The sequence below is a fragment of the Doryrhamphus excisus genome, linkage group LG21, assembly GCF_037039965.1.
Source record: "Doryrhamphus excisus strain RoL-2023G ecotype Guam linkage group LG21, RoL_Dexc_Guam_v1.1, whole genome shotgun sequence".
Taxonomy (NCBI): domain Eukaryota; kingdom Metazoa; phylum Chordata; class Actinopteri; order Syngnathiformes; family Syngnathidae; genus Doryrhamphus; species Doryrhamphus excisus.
In genome coordinates, this window is record NC_136377.1 from 1,199,604 (window position 1) to 1,217,911 (window position 18,308).

The window sequence follows — 18,308 nt, forward strand, 5'->3', positions numbered from 1 at the left end:
ATACTTATAGTTATATTATATAGTTATATATTATTTTATTTATTTTTTTGATGATCATCACTGTATTTGTGTTATATATCACTTTACGTCATTTACATTTGACGTTATGTGTACTCCACGTCAATAGGTGGCGCCCGCCCCAAGGTGAGGCGAAATACAAAGCAGTCGACAAAGCGGAAGAGAGCGGAAGAGACGTGGCAACATAAACAGAGACAGGAAGACAGGAAGAAGACCTGCTACCGACAAGTTTACTCATGACAGCTCCCGGAGCTTCCAGTCATGTGATTTTCTCCCACAGATAGCGTGAATGTTAGCCGTACGACATTCCCTCAGGCCGCCGGGACTTTATTGAAGTCTGTTTTCCCAGGTAACGTTGGATTTATCAAGCAGCTAGCGTAGTTAGCATGCTAAGTGCACACTGTGTGACGTGCTAAGGGTTTGCAAATGTCAAGATGGCTGTTAAATTTGATCAAATTAACGTGTTCAGGTTGGCGAAGCTGAGAGACGTTAAAACGAGGTTTGGAAACGGGCGCATTCTTGGTGAAAAAAGATTTAATTTCAGCAGTAGTCGTCTGATTGTACCGGAAGTTGTCAATCTGAGGGGAGGCGAACGCAAAGTGTGATGGCTGATAAAAGCACAGCAAATGATACACTTATTCAGACACGTATCGACTATAAAATTATATGAAAACGCTAGACGTGGCTTTAAAACGGTATGAAAGTTATTGAGAGATAATAGATTGTGTGTGACTGATACGGGTCATTTTGTGTCTAAAATAAAATAAAATCTAAAATAAGCCAATTGTGAGACACATCTCTGTTTAATGACCTGTATATCCTCAATATTGTATTAATATATATTAGGTTGTGCTGGTCTTAAATATGTTGTGGCTGATGGGTCTCTAATTTTCTTTCTAATTTCTTAAAAGCTGCTCTATTATATCCTGCATGTTGTTTTCTAGCACAGGAGGCCATGGGTCTCTGCAAGTGTCCAAAGAGGAAGGTGACCAATCTGTTCTGCTTTGAGCATCGCGTCAACGTGTGTGAGCATTGCTTGGTCTCCAACCACAACAAGGTAAGTTCAAGGTGTCCCTTTGGGTTTCTTTTAAAAGGAATGTCGCCATCACTTGTCAGATGTGTTTACCTTTACTATCCCAGGAGTAAACAGGTGATGTAATGTACACGACAGCGCGCAGTGATACGAAGGGAGAGAAAATAAAGTTTTGTGATACTCTTTTGAACGCATATTGTTTTGAGAAGCTAAACGTGTACATAACAATACAGACCAGAACTTGACTTATGGGACGAGAAAAAAAAACTATCCCTTTTAATTTAGACCCAAAACTATGTAACATGTGGTGAGTAAGCTACACACGAGAACACGCACACAAAGCTTTCTAGGTTTTCCAGAATCTGCACCTATTCCAGCTGTATTTCCTTCCGCCTCCGGGCACGCCCACTCTGCTGTGTTGGGTCACATTCGGCCTACACTTTGTACCAGGGCACGCCCTTATAAGAAAAAAAAGAGGGGTAGGATTAAATCAGCTTTGCTTCTTCCTACTCCTTTTTGGAGATGCAGACATGTAACTTATGTTTGTGAACTCTTTAAGTGTAAATTGTGTGCATGTTCAAAATGAATGAAACCAAACCTCATTATCTGAAACTTTAACAAACGAATACAACATTCAGAAAAGTGGAAAAAAACATAATAATAATAAATAATAATGAAATGATTATTTCTCTTTTGCCCTTTACAGTGTATTGTGCAATCGTATCTGCAATGGCTTCAGGACAGTGACTATAACCCAAACTGTTGTCTGTGCAATAATCCACTGAACTCCGAAGACACGGTCAGGCTCGTCTGTTATGGTGAGATGTCTACGTATCCACAGTACAGTACAGTACAGTAGCAACACGTTGTGATGCGTCGCCTTGGAGTTCACCCTATGAGCGCTCATCGCTGCTTCTCCTATTCACAGATGTATTTCACTGGGCCTGTCTGAACGACTTGGCATCCCGCCTGCCTCTCCATACGGCTCCAGCGGGATACCAGTGTCCCAGCTGTCAGGGTCCAGTGTTCCCCCCCTCCAATTTGGCCAGCCCGGTTGCCGATGTGCTTAAAGAGCAGCTGTCATCTGTTAACTGGGCTCGGGCAGGTTTAGGGCTGCCCCTGGTAAGGGCCTCTGATTGTTACATCCACTTGTAAATATCCAGTCAGAGCAGTGAAGTCGATAAGTGGGTGTACAGTGAAGAAAATAAGTATTTGAACACCCTGCTATTTTGCTATTTCTCCCACTTAGAAATCATGGAGGGGTCTGAAATTTTCATCGTAGGTGCATGTCCACTGTGAGAGAGATAAACTAAAAAGAAAAATCCAGAAATCACAATGCATGATTTTTTAACAATTTATTTGTGTGATACAGCTGCAAATAAGTATTTGAACACCTGAGAAAATGAATGTTAATATTTGGTACAGTAGCCTTTGTTTGCTATTACAGAGGTCAAACGTTTCCTGTAGTTTTTCACCAGGTTTGCACACACTGCAGGAGGGATCTTGGCCCACTCCTCCACACAGATCTTCTCTAGATCAGTCAGGTTTCTGGGCTGTCGCTGAGAAACACGGAGTTTGAGCTCCCTCCAAAGATTTTCGATTGGGTTCAGGTCTGGAGACTGGCTGGGCCATGCTAGAACCTTGATATGCTTCTTACGGAGCCACTCCTTGGTTTTCCTGGCTGTGTGCTTCGGGTCGTTGTCGTGTTGGAAGACCCAGCCACGACCCATCTTCAATGCTCTGACAGAGGGAAGGAGGTTGTTCCCCAAAATCTCACAATACACGGCCCCAGTCATCCTCTCTTTAATGCAGTGCACTCGTCCTGTCCCATGTGCAGAAAAACACCCCCAAAGCATGATGCTACCACCCCCATGCTTCACAGTAGGGATGGTGTTCTTCGGATTGTACTCTTCATTCTTCTTCCTCCAAACACGCTTATTGGAATTATGACCAAAAAGTTCTATTTTGGTCTCATCTGACCATAAAACTTTCTCCCATGACTCCTCTGTATCATCCAAATGGTCATATGCAAACTTAAGACGGGCCTTGACATGTGCTGGTTTAAGCAGGGGAACCTTTCGTGCCATGCATGATTTCACATCATGACGTCTTAGTGTATTACCTACAGTAACCTTGGAAACGGTGGTCCCAGCTCTTTTCAGGTCATTGACCAAGTCCTGTCGTGTAGTTCTGGGCTGATTCCTCACCTTTCTTAGAATCATTGAGACCCCACGAGGTGATATCTTGCATGGGGCTCCACTCCGATTGAGATTGACCGTCATGTTTAGCTTCTTCCATTTTCTAATGATAGCTCCAACAGTGGACCTTTTTTCACCAAGCTGCTTGGTAATTGCTCCGTAGCCCTTTCCAGCCTTGTGGAGGTGTACAATTTTGTCTCTGGTGTCTTTGGACAGCTCTTTGGTCTTCGCCATGTTACAAGTTAAAGTCTTACTGATTGTATGGGGTGGACAGGTGTCTTTATGCAGCTAACGACCTCAAACAGGTGCATCTGATTCAGGATGATACATGGAGTGCAGGTGGACTTCTAATGGGCAGACTAACAGGTCTTTCAGGGTCAGAATTCTAGATGATACACAGGTGTTCAAATACTTATTTGCAGCTGTATCACACAAATAAATTGTTAAAAAATCATGCATTGTGATTTCTGGATTTTTCTTTTTAGTTTATCTCTCTCACAGTGGACATGCACCTACGATGAAAATTTCAGACCCCTCCATGATTTCTAAGTGGGAGAAATAGCAAAATAGCAGGGTGTTCAAATACTTATTTTCTTCACTGTACCTAATGGAACGTCCATAAAGTGTATACATTTTCATGAAACATCTCTGACTGACAGATCGAAGAGCCAGTGGACGTCCTTCATGAGGTCACAGCTAACGATGTTACAGACGACACTGACTGGTCGTCATTTGGTGAGTCTATGTGGTCGCTCCTCTCTTTTGAATACAATAATCCCTCGCCAGTTCACGGTTTTTCCAAAACTATAATCCCGTTGTTTCATGGCTGATTACGGCTTATTTTTAGTTCAAGAATGTGTGCGTTTAACGTAATATGATGTATTTTTTGGGCTAAATTAAGCATTTTCAAACATAAAATTGGCAGATTGAACTGAAATACAAACATAAGGCATTCAGAAGACTCATTCAAAGACACTCTATTCACTTATCACAGTCGGGTATGGAGTCACAACCGCGATAAATGAGGGATTACAACACAGTTTGGGTTCAGTCGTTCAATCAAAGACGATACAGTTCTTGGTCCTGCATCTCTTCTGTTACAGGACAAGAACAAAGCCACATTTACCACAGCCACTCTTACAATGCCGGCCTGGGCCAAGCACCCAGTGCGTCACCCCCGGCAGAAGGCGACATCGGGCCTCCTCGTAAGAATGGGGATCCAAACATCCAGGACCACACAGTGGTCAACTTCCCCGCGACCGCGACGTGCGACACCATCACTATTCACGCAGGTGAAGAGACGGAAGCTGAGAATAAAGCCACGCGCGGATGTCATCTTCTAACATGATCTCTCCCAGGATCGTCACCAAGAAAGGTCTACGACACACGAGACAGCAGCTCCGTCACGCAGATAGACTTTGACGATGACAAGTACAGACGACGACCGGCATTGAGCTGGTTTGCTCAAATCCTCAAGTTCGTCTCAGGACACATTCTGTTGTGATTTGATTCAAGTAGAAATATAATAAACTCATCATGTATTTTTTTTTTGATCTTCTTAGGAACCGCACAGGCGCAAAGCGGACATCTCTGTCCTGGAAGCAGCGAGTCTTCATGCTTCTCTTGGTCGGAGTGCTGGGATTCTTTACATTGATTATCATCATGGCCAAACTGGGCCGTGCCTCAGCTGGTTCTGACCCAAATTTAGATCCTCTATTAAACCCGCATATCCGTGTGGGCAAAAACTGAAATCAAATATTACTTATATTTCCCTCACCCCAATCTGTTACACAGCTTTCGCATGTGTATGTGTACGGGGCGCTGTAGTACCCGATGTGGCCACCAGAGGGCGACATTTCACCACCTGGAATTGTAAAACGGAGTCAATTGATTTAATTTCTAGTCAGCTCAAACAAATCTGTATTGCAGTCTAATGGGAACAATATTTATTTTATCCAACCTAAACCTTCACTATGGTGTATATTTTGACATGGAAAGGAAATATCTCCAATCGTGAACTAATTGCGTAGTGCAGTGCATCAGAACTGAAGTTGAAAGAAAATAACATAACCTAATTATTATTAATTGACATGTATATTGAGTGCTTTTAAATACTTTATCTGTGTACATTTTCCTGCTGTTGGGGGATTGGTTTTTGATGCATTAAACGGGAATACTACAGAACGTAATAATTGCATCATTACTCCAGAGCTGTACATGAATCCACCATTTATTGAATTCAGTCAGTTCTATCATCCAATGACCCGTTGCCTTTTGAGTATTCTGCACAATAAATAACCCGTGGGGGGGCGAGAGATCATTTTGCATTCATTTTGTGCTATCGATGTGTCCAGTGGGATCTTTATGGGCTCGGTGGAAATATTCACTGATACACCGATCACGTGTTTGGCTGCATGTGCTCGTTGGCCTCACCAACTTTTCCATTGCGTTAGCCAAACTGTCAGGAGGTTCAGGCATTGATGGCTAGTGGATCTGAGCCATAATCCATCGATGCGGGGGAAAGGCGCCGGTGGCTGTGCTTGTTCATGTACTTCCTGCAAAGGAAGATGTGTCATATGTGCAGCAACAAATACGTTGTTGGGGTTGGGGGGGTGTCGCTGCGTTGTCTCAACACTTCAATTTGGGTTGCCAGTTCAATGCGTTTCTCACCACCTTTTGAAGTATTAGATTGCCCATTGCACTGACATAATAGGGACATCCCGATCAATATTGCAGCTTAACATGCATACTGTAAGCGTGACTGTTGGTCAGCCGCAACGCCGTTCGCTAGTGACAAACTCATTAGCACTGCTTCATTCCGCCTTGATCTTGATCTTTCATCATTAGGAACTTCCAAATCAAAAAATGGATACAACCAAAACATACACTGTAGTAGGTTCAGGATGACTATCGCAACAACAACTAAGCAGTCTTAGGTACTCTGTAGTATTTTTTTATTTAGAGACGGATGTTCTGCAACGGATTAATGACGCTAACCAACTGATTTTTCCATAGATTCCGGCCAGTGAATGTGTTTCTAATGTGTTTCATGGATGTGATGCACAGTTTGTATCTGCCAAAGTTGACACCCAACAACTGACCCCTCTGTCATTGGTTGACACGGGAGTCAATTGAATTGTGTGTGTGTGTGTGTGTTTCTCACACGCTTCAGTGTTCATTTAGAAAGTGCATCACAGCGAGAACCTCATTTGGCTTCTGGGACAACGCATCAGTGAACATCAGTGAACATCTCTTCCGCCTGCTGCAGCTGCTTTGGAGACTGTAAGTAAATAAGTCAGTTATGTCATATGTCATAAGAATTCATTGTATGGGCATCAATGTATGAATATACCAAAGAAGAATTTGTATAAATCTTTCAAATTTCAACATTTTTGAGTCAAAACATGAACGATCCGCATTAACCTTTTTACATCAGGGCAGCTGAAGGTCCAAAATCCGAAATGTGTGACCATCAAGAAAAAACCAAGAGCAGAAAAAACATGGATGCCAAACCTCACGTAACGAAGCAGCACCGCCCCAAACAGAAGAAGGTCCAGCCGTCAGAAGATGACGACACCCTGGAGTGAGTCGTTCATTTAGCCTCCAGTTAACGCTCTTCTTTTGAAAATCATTCATTTTCAGCCATGTTTTATTTTGAAAGCAGCACCCACTCCACAGCGGAGGACAGCCTGCTCAGCGATCACCGCCCCGACCATCGGAATCGATCTCACCTTTATCACCGCAAGCAAATCCACGGCCGCCTCTCTCTTTCTGAGACGTCTTTGACTTCTTCATTCGGTTCCTCTTCGTTCTCTTCGTTTTCTTCATCAACATCCGCCTCATGTTCTTCCTCGCCGTCTCGCTCCTCCACCACTTCGGAGTCTTCCTCCAGTGTCTCGTCCGAGAGCAGCAGCGGCTGTTCGGGCAGATTCCTCCTCAGGAGACCTCAGCATTCCCTGTCTTGCACCGACATTTCCAGGAAACACAAGTACGGCGAAGATGCAGAAGAAACGGCGCCTTTGATTGACAACAGAGATCATCTACCCAAGCAGAAACAAGGAGCCCAGAAGAAGATGCAGAAGGCCGCAAGAGCATCAGCCAATGATGGAAGTTTCCGCAAAGCCAAATCGATGGAGGCGCTCACTTGCTCCACGGAAAGAGAAGGTCATGCCACCGAGGACCAAAAAGAACAGGAGAAAAGAAAAAACGAGCTCCGCCAGAATGTAATGAAGGAGAAGATGAAGTTCTCCGCCTTCCTCAATGAGATCACTCGGCAGGTTCTCAGCCCCATGAGGCTCACCACTCTTGGGGTGACAGATGCGCAAACGCAAAGCAGCCCGGGGTCCGCCTCCCCTAGATCCAGGAAGTTAGAGAGCGACCATCAGCAGACGAGTCGACCCGTGAGCGCCGACCCTGTTGGGAAGCGTTCCCACGCTCAGCTTTCCAAGTCGTCCCGCCACCGTCGCCGCCACTGCTCTCCAGATTCCAGCCAGACCATGCAGGCCAGGCCCAGGAGCTGCACCGATATAAGCTGCTCGGAAAGACGTCCATCGCGATCTTCTCAGCTCTGTGATGACTCACCATCTTGTAAACGCCGCCACAGGTACAACGGAAGCCGTATACGTCATCGGCACCATCACCGTGGCGACTGCAACGCCCCGAATTATCATCACCGCAGCATAAGTCCTCACCATAACCTCAGATACTACAGTCCTGTCTTTTCTGATCATGGAGACCTCGATGGTTCCTCTTATCATCATCACAACAAACATCCTCGTCGCCAAGACAACCATGATGGAGATCACTACAGCCCAGATGATCACCATCATCGCAGGGACTACCATGACTCTGCTAGCCAACACCGCCACGACCAGCATTTCCATTATCATCATGGACACCATCATGGTCAGGTTCCTCGCCATGGAGATCATCACTTTATGAGGCATTACCATGAAGAGCACAGCCACCCAACCCACCTTCCTCACCAGATTCACGACAGTTCATCACAGGACCACAAACACCATCCAAGTCCAGGTCATCACCACTGCAGCCACCCGGATACAAAACAGCCCGTGACGCCACGCCGTGGAAACCACGGCCACAGCTACGACTACAGAGACCCAAAACATCACCGCCGTGGAGAACACCATGGCCTTCCTCGGCACCACACCTCCAAGGAGCAGCCTTACTACGGGGTTTCTGACAGCGACCCTCAGCAAGGGACGCCACAAGCTGGGGTCCAGCAGCTCTACGGCGGAGGCCACCATCCACACCAGCGAGATCAGGGTAACCGTGGAGACCGCCACAGTTCAGGTCATCAGCATCATCACGGAAACCACCATAGCCCAAACCGTAAGCATCACCACGGAGATGACCTCAGCGAGGCACCGCAACCTGACGGCGATAACAGTTTATGTCATAAACACCGACATGGAGATGATCGTCAGCATCACCATGGAAACCATCAGCAACAACGTGGAAACCAACGCAGTCACGGAGAACGGCAAAGTTCAGGGCATCACCATCGGGACCATCATCGTCCCAACGACCAGCATCACAATCGAGACCACCGTCAGCATCACCATGGAGACCACCAAAATCAGAACAGCCATCATCACTACGACGACCACCACAGCCGCGTCCATCAAAACCACCACGGGGATCAACGCCATCATCTCGAGTCCCACCAAAACCAAACCCGCACCAAAAATGACCTCGAACTCGAACAGAAGGACGCCCGCGCTGATATCAGTCGGCATCCTCTGGACGGTCTGCCTCCACACCAGAAGAACCAGACCATCAGCGGCCTCTGCGGTCAAGAAGAGGAACAGACTGACTTCAGTGGCCCGTCTTTACCGCAAGTATGGCACGAATACACAGAAATACACAGGAATACACAGGAATACTCAGTCTTACTGCAGGAACTCTTTACTGTATGCTGTCAGGGGTGAGTGTTTAAGAACCTTCAAGAACCTTCAAGAACCAAATGATCAGGAAACTTATTAGGGCTGTCAAAAATAATGCGTTAACATTTTTAGCATAATTTAGCATAATAATAACCAAATATTAACATTTTATCATATGATGCAGCCTATTGAATATCGTTGCTAACGCACAAATTTTGATTTGAAAATTTTGATTTTCATGAAAATGTCATTTTTAGCCACACAGCTAGGAGACCCGAGTTCGATTCCACCCACTGGCGTCTCTGTGTGGAGTTTGCATGTTCTCCCGCTGCGGGGAGAACATGTGGGGGTTTTCTCCCGGTTTTCTCCCCCATTCCAAAAAAAACATGCTAGGTTAAATTAGCCACTCCGAATTGTCCATAGGTACTCATGTTCATTTCCTGTTTTTATTAGTTATTGTCTGTTTTTTTTTTGTTTTTTTTTTTTTTTTTAGGGAAAGAAGTTGTTGACAGAAAGTATTCGCCAAAAACAAAACGAACAGTAGCCAATTAAAAATGGCACCTGGCCTCTGCTCCTCATTAATAATTGCCAAGTCGATAATTTCCAGTTGAGCATGCTTCGTTAGGCGGTTATGCAACGGTTTCCATCATTTGCACCTATGGATTTTTCCCGCTGCTCGTTACTGCTGTTGCTAGTTGTTAGCCAACAAGTTGTTCCCCAAAAAGGCTGTCAGATGTAGCGTGCTAACAGAGTTAACTCATTGATTTAATTCTCTTCATTTGGAGCTGTTAATACAAAAAGATATGTATTTATATATGTCGATATAGTCACATGTCATACTTTGAATAAAATACAGTCATAGACATAGGTGCAAATGGTGATTAATCAAAACGTGATTAATCTGGCAACCCTGATGATCTAACACAGCAACCTTCTGCATGTTCACCTCCTTCCTTCTTTCTTCTTTCTTCTTCTACTTGTCGCTCAATACAGGAAACGACACACGAAATGGGCAAGCTTATGTAAGTGTGCTCCAATATCGATGTCATCAAACCTCCATTATGGTGCTCACGTGTTTCATTTTTCCTCGCAGGGTCCTACAGAAGGACAGCGAAGGCCTCCAACAGAGTGTGTTGAAGTCAGCAGTCCGGATGGAATGTTTAGGAGAATTCCTAAGCAGCCAAAAGCTGCTGGAAGAGGAGCTCCAGAGGACGCGCGCGGAACTCAGCAACCTGACGGAGAATTTTAAAATGTGAGAAGCCAAAAATGACACGAAAATGTCTTTTTTTCTGTTGTCTTGTGACTTTGATGACTTTTATTTGTCCTTTTGTGCTTTGTGTTCAGCCTGCATGAGAACTGCTCATCCACACAGCAGACCAATAACCTGCTGGAGCAAAAGCTTAACTCTGTGGTAAGATCTCGTTGTGTATACAGTGGTCCTTGAACACACCACAGCTGTTACACCGTGACTCCCATTCCATCACTATACTTTATTTACAGTTTTATGGCTGTATCAGACCCGGAACGTATGGGGATACTACCTGTGGGTTTAAATCCTCCACTTACTGGGTTTTTTGTTTACTTCCTCTTTGGCAGACTCAAAGTATGGAAGGAGAGCGTGAGAGGTTGAGCCGACGTATTTCGGCTTTGACGGAACAACTGGCTGGTGCCAGGTTTTCCAACAACGTGGACACAATGAACGTAAGACCGGCGCTTCCTTCAAAGTCCAGGCATTGAAAACATTCTGCTCATCCCTAATTGGACACTTTTCCCCTCATTTTTGGTCACATCTGGACCTAATTGACGGTTACTACGGTACCCGTTATGTCATTGTATGGTCATATCACCTCATACTTTGGTATGTAACAAAATAAATAAATGAATAAAAATACAAAATAATTTAAAAAAAATTATTAGAAAGCAGGAAGTGAACAAATGTAACAGTTACTGATTGTAAAAGTACCAGATGGAGGGGTAGGATTTAATAAGCTTTGCTTCTTCCTACTACTTTTGGACATGTGGAACTGGGAACTGATTATGGGATGCATTCAATTGTCATCTGATGCATGTTCAAATGAAATTCAACCATTTCCATTACCAATTAACTGTGATAAACGAGGGATGAATGAACACCTTTCAATGTAATATAGAGGCATCATGGATTTTAAACGTATTGATCAATGAATACCTTGAATCAAGTTGTCATTATTGTCTGACCTTAAATGCATCTCATCTCCGAGTACTAACCATTTCCAAAATGTTTCCTCTTTGTAAATGTAATGTCGTTTCCAGGTGAAGCCCGTGTTAAACAAAAGCAACAACCATTTCCATCCAGATGATGCCATCAACCAGGGGATCCTCCCCATCACGCCTCCTCCTATCCAGTTCATGGACAGCCAGACCTACGAAAAAGTCAAAGCAGCCGGACAGGAGCAAAGTCTGGGTTCGGTTCCAGAGGAGGAGGAGTCAGACTGGTCGGAAATGGGGGAGGAGATCCCGCGATTCATACTGACGGGATCAAACAGAAGCCAAGCCTGGCGGCACCGGGACGGAGACGCGGACAAGGATAGCGAGTCGGGAAGTGAGGAAGTGGTCCGACGTCACTCCCCCCGACCTCTGCAGATACCTCATCTCCAGTTCACCATCCACAACGAAATTTTACCCGTCACGCAAAGCAACGCTTGCCCCTCTGGCATGGCAGGCGAGAGCACATTCCGGATCACCACCAGTCAAAACCTCGGTTCCACCATTCTGATCCGGTCAGCCAGCCTGGAGGAAATCCCTCTCTCGTGCCACCAGATGCCAAAGGAGCTGAGAGGCACAGAGGCCATGATGGACCTGCACCACCCGAGGGACCAATCTATCGAGGATTTGGACAACGAGATTATTCATCACTGGAGAACAATCAACGAAAGGGGCGGGGGGGCAACCGAGGCGGATAGCGCTCCGTCCAGTCTCCAGTCAGTGGAGCGGATGCTCAACCAGTTCATGTGCGAGCCGCAGCCTGGCGAGGGGAGGTGCCAGGGCTGGACCGGGGGGATGGCAGAGGAGGTGTTCGGAGGGGAGCAAACCCAGCTGTGATGCAGCATATGATGATAATGTTGCAGTGGGGTAAAAGAGCTGATAATTCAGGACCACTGACAGCTCCAATGGTGACTCACTGCACATTCGCCATCTTATACAGTCAAAATATATTCATTTTTATTCATTTTTCTCCAAAAGTAAAAAAAAAAAATCCTGAGAATGCAGGTGTAATGTACAACATAAATGTACCAGTCTTTGAAGGTAGCATCTTTAGCGCATGCGCATTATGACCACACCTTCCGTCATGGCACATAACGTCTCCTCCACGCAGTCACGGAGTCAAAATATATTAATTTTTCTCCAAAAAATATTCTAACGTTCTTTTAAAACTTCATTCTGAGCTCAACAGCGGTCCAATGCCCTCATCTTGTTCTTCTCTAACCCTCAAACATCTTCAAACCTCCACGGAACGATACTTCCGCATTCAATTCAATACACAACCGCGAGCTGCATTCAGGGACACTCCAAAAATCACTATAGCGTGTTTTTTACGTGTGTATTATGAGGGATAAAACCTGAATTTGTTCAGCCGTCCGTGAAGGCACTTTGTGTGCGGTTAGCTAAAGTTGGCTAAAGTTTGTTTGGCTAGGAAACTGTTAGCTTCAGTCACTGCTCATTTAATTGTCATTCTTTACTGGTGAGTACTTATACTGGACTTATCTTCTGTACTGTAAAATTACTTCTGAATATGTGATAGTTAGTCTGCTGTTATGCGCTAGTATAGTTAAACCCGACGAGTGTAGAAAAAAAACCATTAAAAGTAAAAGTAGCCTGTTTTGTGACGTATGTATGTAGCAGTAGTCTCTTATAGATCAGTATAATTGCAATATGAATGCAAACGCTTGTGTGCTAAAACTCCTCTGTAATAAAATTGTCCTGCTAAGAGAATATACTACTAATAACTCAAATAAAGACATATTAAACACCATAGTGGTTCGTATTTCTTGATATGACGCTCTGTGTATATTGTAGCTAGACGACGAAAGCTGTGGTTGCTCACTCTCTGGGAAACACTGCCCCCTAGCGTTTTGGAGGATTTGAGTTGGAAGCACGAATCAATGCATTCCAATTAAAGGTGAAAAATATTTCATCGAAACGCTTCAGAATGTTCTGACTTTATTCTCGTAAAATTATGACTTATTTTGCATTAGAATATGACTTTTTTTTCTCTTACTTGGTCTTTATTCTCATAACAAAATTAATTACTGTTTTATTTTTATTGTTTCACAATTCTGACTTTATTGTCATTATATTCCAACTTTTCCACAGCGTAGTTTTCCAAAAATGACAACTTTATTTTTGTTTGTTTCTCATAATATGACAACTGTAATGTAGATTTTTCCATGTTTGCTGTAGTTTTTAAAAAAGTTTTCTTGTTAAATGATATTTTAGAACGTGTCTGTGAAATACAAATACAAAAAATAAAGCTGTAAACATGCCGGGAAGCGCATGGCGTCCATTTTGTCTTCCGTTGCTTCAGAAAGTGCCTTTAAGTTTTGTTTTCGGAATCTGCGTTACTCAGTTAACGGCTTATCTCGGGCTCGGCCCCTCTCGCTGAAATCCACTTTGTCATCTGTGTCCTCCCTCCGTATGAGTGATGGGTGCTGATGGAGACGTTTAATAGGATAGCGGGCATTAGCGCTAAGACGCTCCCGGCATCCAGGTTTGCCAAATCCACTGTGTGGCACTCTGGGAGGTTCACAGTGGTCGGTGGAATTTTGTGGCCTTTTTTCAGCACCTTTTTGGAAGCCGAATAAGGTGAACTTTGATGCCTGTTAAGTCAACCTTCTCAGGATTCCACATTTGTGTCTAGCGTTGCTGCTTTTGCGATTGTCCTCATTGTTTCTTTTTCTCCCGTCAGATAAGAACATCCTCGTCTTTCCGTCAGCTCGCCGCTTTCCTTCCCCTACTCCCCCGGTAAAGACTCGGAACCCGCTGCAACCATGGTGGTGATGAAGGTGAAGTTCCCCTTTCAGAAAAGGGTGAAGCTCGCCCAGGGACTGTGGCTCCTCTCCTGGTGTGCCACGGTGGCTGGGGCCATCACCTTCACCCTGGGGTGCATCCTCAAGACAGAACTCCGCAGGAGGGCAGAGGTACACCCATATCATTTCTATATATGAATATGAATAATATGATACAACAAAAACACACCATGTAGAGGGCCCATTATGTGTAAGGGGCGCATTCTTGGCAAATGCGTAAAGGATGTAAAACAGATAAAACAGACGAGTATTCTGATACCGCACAATCTGGTGTAATGGTACAGCTGCTGCCTTTTAGGTTGTCGTTTTTCATGGTATTACGAGTGGCCCAGTGTGGTTCTTTTTCCCATTGGGCCCAGAATCCCTGATGATTGGTGATACAGTCATTTTGTAACGCTAGTTCAAGTGTTGTTTGAGTGTAACATGCGTATGTTTACACTGATTGTATCGTCAATGTTCGGATACAACCGCATTCCCAGTGTCGGAAGAGCTTTTTGAATGGATAATAATAATAATGGTTAAAACGTCAGACGGGTTTCATGTCCTTGCAAGGTGGACCTAATACACCCCTGACCCACTTTGAATCCTGACTCATCATTTGATAAACCACTTCGATAATCATCAGTCCTAATCTCATTAATCTTACATTTTAGCAGCATAGCGCCACAATCCCCTATTAGCAAAGTACACGTAAAGTTCTTATATGTACTCGCATATGTGTACAAATTTGTGCAGTCAATAAAAGCCATTCCAAAGCTTTTCCCGAGTATTACATGAACATGGAAGGGAGTATCTATTGTTCCAACCCACCTGACGGGCAGGTGCGTCCTGTCACGGTCCGTAGTAGCACAGTTTTGTAAGAAGACGGAAAATGAAAGATTCCCAGCCAGTATAGACATTTGGAACACGAAGAGGGAGAAGAAACGCTGGTGTACTTTTCGTATTGTTGTTGTTTTTTTTTTGCATTTTCCAAATATTTCACATTTCTTATTCCCATAATATTTTGACTTTATTCCAGTAATATTATGAGTTTTTTGACCAACTTAATTTTCCCCCAAATTCAAATTTATTCTTAGTTTTGTTTCTCATACTATTTAAAAAAACACAAAATATTTTATATTGTATGCTATAAAAATTAATTACATTAAATTAAATTAATTAATTTAATTAAAAACTATTTTTCCAATTTATTCTCTGAAAATTCTGGCTTTTTCTGGTTAGAATATGACTTTTTCACTTCAAATTATTTACTTTATTTTGGTAAAATTAGAGCTGTTTTTCCCCCAAATTCAAATTTATTCTTAGTTTTGTTTCTCATACTATTTTAAAAAACACAAAATATTTTATATTCTATGCTATAAAAATTAATTACATTACATTAAATTAATTAATTAAATTAGAAACTATTTTTCCAATTTATTCTCAGAAAATTCTGCCTTTTTCTGGTTAGAATATGACTTTTTCACCTCAAATTATTTACTTTGTTTTGGTAAAATTAGAGCTGTTTTTGCATTGTTTTTCTAAAAATTTCCACCCGTTTCCGCTTTCTTCTTGTAATTTAATTATCACTTTCTTCCTATAATATTTTGACTTGATTTTTGTAACATTATAACTTTTAGAACTAAATTAAAACGTTGTTTCTCATACTATTCCAACTTTTTTTCCTTATAATATAATAATGTTATTCTGGAAAAAATTCCGACTTTGATGCCAACTTTTTGTTCTTAATATTTTGACATTATTCTTGAGTGTGAAAGGTTGTTTATATGTGCCCTGTGATTGGCTGGCGACCATTCCAGCCTGGGATAGGCTCCAGCATACCCCCCCAGTACAATAAAAAACATCACGGCTGCCCTATCTACTCCCCTTCCAGGTAATGGACAATGCAGACATCCACATCGTGCCCAACACCCTCATGATCGTCGGTCTGGCCTCGTTGGGGATCAACTACTTTGCGTCAAAGATCTGTCAAGACGCTCTGGACGCTGGGCGGTTTCCTCGCTGGAAGAACTTGCTGAAGCCCTACTTTGCCGTGTCTTGTTTCTTCACCGTCCTCATGCTGCTGGGGGTCATCATGAGCTACGCCATGAAGGGCAGTCTGGAGTCTTCTCTGAAGGTCGGCCTGAGGAACGGCATCCGCTTCTACAAAGACACAGACACTCCGGGCCGCTGCTTCCAGAAGCAGAACATCGATCGGCTGCAGATGGAGTTCCAGTGCTGCGGGAACAACGACCACAGGGACTGGTTTGAAGTGCAGTGGATCAGCAATCGTTATCTGGATTTCAGTTCCAAGGAAGTCAAAGAGTAAGTCCCACGAAAGCGGGAAGTGCCGGAATGGATCCCGGTGTGCAATCCTAACATCGTTTATTCCCTCAGTCGCGTCAAGAGCAACGTGGATGGACGCTACCTGGTCGATGGCGTCCCATTCAGTTGCTGCAACCCCAGTTCTCCTCGCCCGTGCATCCAGTATCATCTCACCAACAATTCGGCTCACTATAACTATGAGTACCAGACGGAGGAGCTCAACATCTACCTGCGGGGCTGCAGGGAGGCTCTGGTCAACTATTACATGGGCCTGATGAACACCATCGGGGCCGGGGTGCTGTCGGTCTTCCTACTGCAGGTATGATTTTTGATGATGATCATGCACACGAAACTTGAATAAAAACACCCGACTTCCTCGCCAGGGTTCGGTGCTGGTGAGCTTGCGCTTCCTGCAGACCTCCATGGAAGCGGTGGCCGGAAAGGAGAACACGGAAATCGAGACGGAGGGATACTTGCTGGAGAAAGGCGTGAAAGAGACCTTCATGGAGTACTTTGACCCAGTGCTCAAGTTCCTGCTGCTTAAAAACCAGGTGCAGGAGGGCACGAGCGCCGACGCTGCGGCTGCCACTTAAACACCGCGGAAGTGTGGATGACATCTTCTCCCTACCGGAAGACATCTTTACCAGGACCTTCTATTCTATGTATGTTTTTAAATCGTTAGCTTAAATGGAAATCCCACGGTTGTAATGAATAGAATGCAATCAATACGATTAGATAAGATTTGGTCTTTTCTTCATTGACGATTTCATCCTGGATATCGGAGGGGAAAAAAATGCTGTTTGCACTTTGGTGTCCTCCGCCATCACACGCGTTAATTGGCTTCGGAAGCACCGCACGAAACCACCGGGCCAAATGACTCCCCGTGAATAAAACGTCACGATGTTCTGATTTCTAAACGTCACGCGGTGTCCAATCATCACAACCGTTATCGCTGACATGAAACTCCAATAATAAGCATCAACTTTGGTGTCCTCCGCCATCACACGCGTTAATTGGCTTCGGAAGCACCGCACGAAACCACCGGGCCAAATGACTCCCCGTGAATAAAACGTCACGATGTTCTGATTTCTAAACGTCACGCGGTGTCCAATCATCACAACCGTTATCGCTGACATGAAACTCCAATAATAAGCATCAACTTTGGTGTCCTCCGCCATCACACGCGTTAATTGGCTTCGGAAGCACCGCACGAAACCACCGGGCCAAATGACTCCCCGTGAATAAAACGTCACGATGTTCTGATTTCTAAACGTCACGCGGTGTCCAATCATCACAACCGTTATCACTGACATGAAACTCCAATAATAAGCATCAACTTTGGTGTCCTCCGCCATCACACGCGTTAATTGGCTTCGGAAGCACCGCATGAAACCACAGGGCCAAATGACTCCCCGTGAATAAAACGTCACGATGTTCTGATTTCTAAACGTGACGCGGTGTCCAATCATCACAACCGTTATCACTGACATGAATGTTTTCATAGTGCAAGGTTTTAATTGCCACTGTTTTTCATGAATTTATTTATTTTGCATGTTTTTTTTTCTTTATGATGTGGTGATTGAACACTGAAAAAAAAAAGTCTGGTTTTTAGTCAGCAGGTTCGGAGAATGTGTCGTATATTTTCACACAGAGTGCGCAAATGAGCAAAATTCTAATTTAAAAAAAATTCTTAATCAATTGTCATCATTACTCACATCCCTCGGATTTATTTGCCGTGATACAAAAACATAAAAAACTATTAGTTTATTAGAGTGTTCTTGTG

The 18,308-nt window shown here is 44.0% G+C and overlaps 3 protein-coding genes across 4 annotated transcripts; all 3 read left to right on the forward strand.

Moving 5' to 3' along the window:
* Positions 1–178: 178 nt before the first annotated feature.
* Positions 179–5,441, forward strand: zfpl1 (zinc finger protein-like 1). Its single transcript, XM_078787831.1, has 8 exons — positions 179–367; positions 963–1,075; positions 1,758–1,869; positions 1,980–2,173; positions 3,909–3,988; positions 4,324–4,541; positions 4,608–4,725; positions 4,812–5,441. The coding sequence occupies exons 2-8, from the start codon at positions 974–976 to the stop codon at positions 4,996–4,998; spliced, it is 1,011 nt and encodes a 336-aa protein (XP_078643957.1). The 5' UTR covers positions 179–367; positions 963–973; the 3' UTR covers positions 4,999–5,441.
* Positions 5,442–5,569: 128 nt separating this feature from the next.
* Positions 5,570–12,528, forward strand: LOC131138736 (uncharacterized). Of its 2 annotated transcripts, none has more exons than XM_058087932.2 (8): positions 5,570–6,531; positions 6,686–6,832; positions 6,911–9,110; positions 10,149–10,177; positions 10,249–10,407; positions 10,500–10,566; positions 10,752–10,856; positions 11,448–12,528. In XM_058087932.2, exons 2-8 carry the CDS (start codon positions 6,711–6,713, stop codon positions 12,234–12,236), a joined length of 3,471 nt encoding a protein of 1,156 aa, XP_057943915.2. In that variant the 5' UTR covers positions 5,570–6,531; positions 6,686–6,710; the 3' UTR covers positions 12,237–12,528. The 2 variants fall into 2 exon arrangements, with proteins under 2 accessions (XP_057943915.2, XP_057943916.2); XM_058087933.2 differs by having other exon boundaries at positions 6,914–9,110.
* A 1,300-nt stretch (positions 12,529–13,828) lies between these two features.
* Positions 13,829–18,021, forward strand: rom1a (retinal outer segment membrane protein 1a). The gene is made up of 5 exons (XM_058087074.2): positions 13,829–13,997; positions 14,101–14,332; positions 16,095–16,525; positions 16,598–16,844; positions 16,909–18,021. Exons 2-5 carry the CDS (start codon positions 14,183–14,185, stop codon positions 17,116–17,118), a joined length of 1,038 nt encoding a protein of 345 aa, XP_057943057.2. The 5' UTR covers positions 13,829–13,997; positions 14,101–14,182; the 3' UTR covers positions 17,119–18,021.
* The last annotated feature ends 287 nt before the right edge of the window (positions 18,022–18,308 follow it).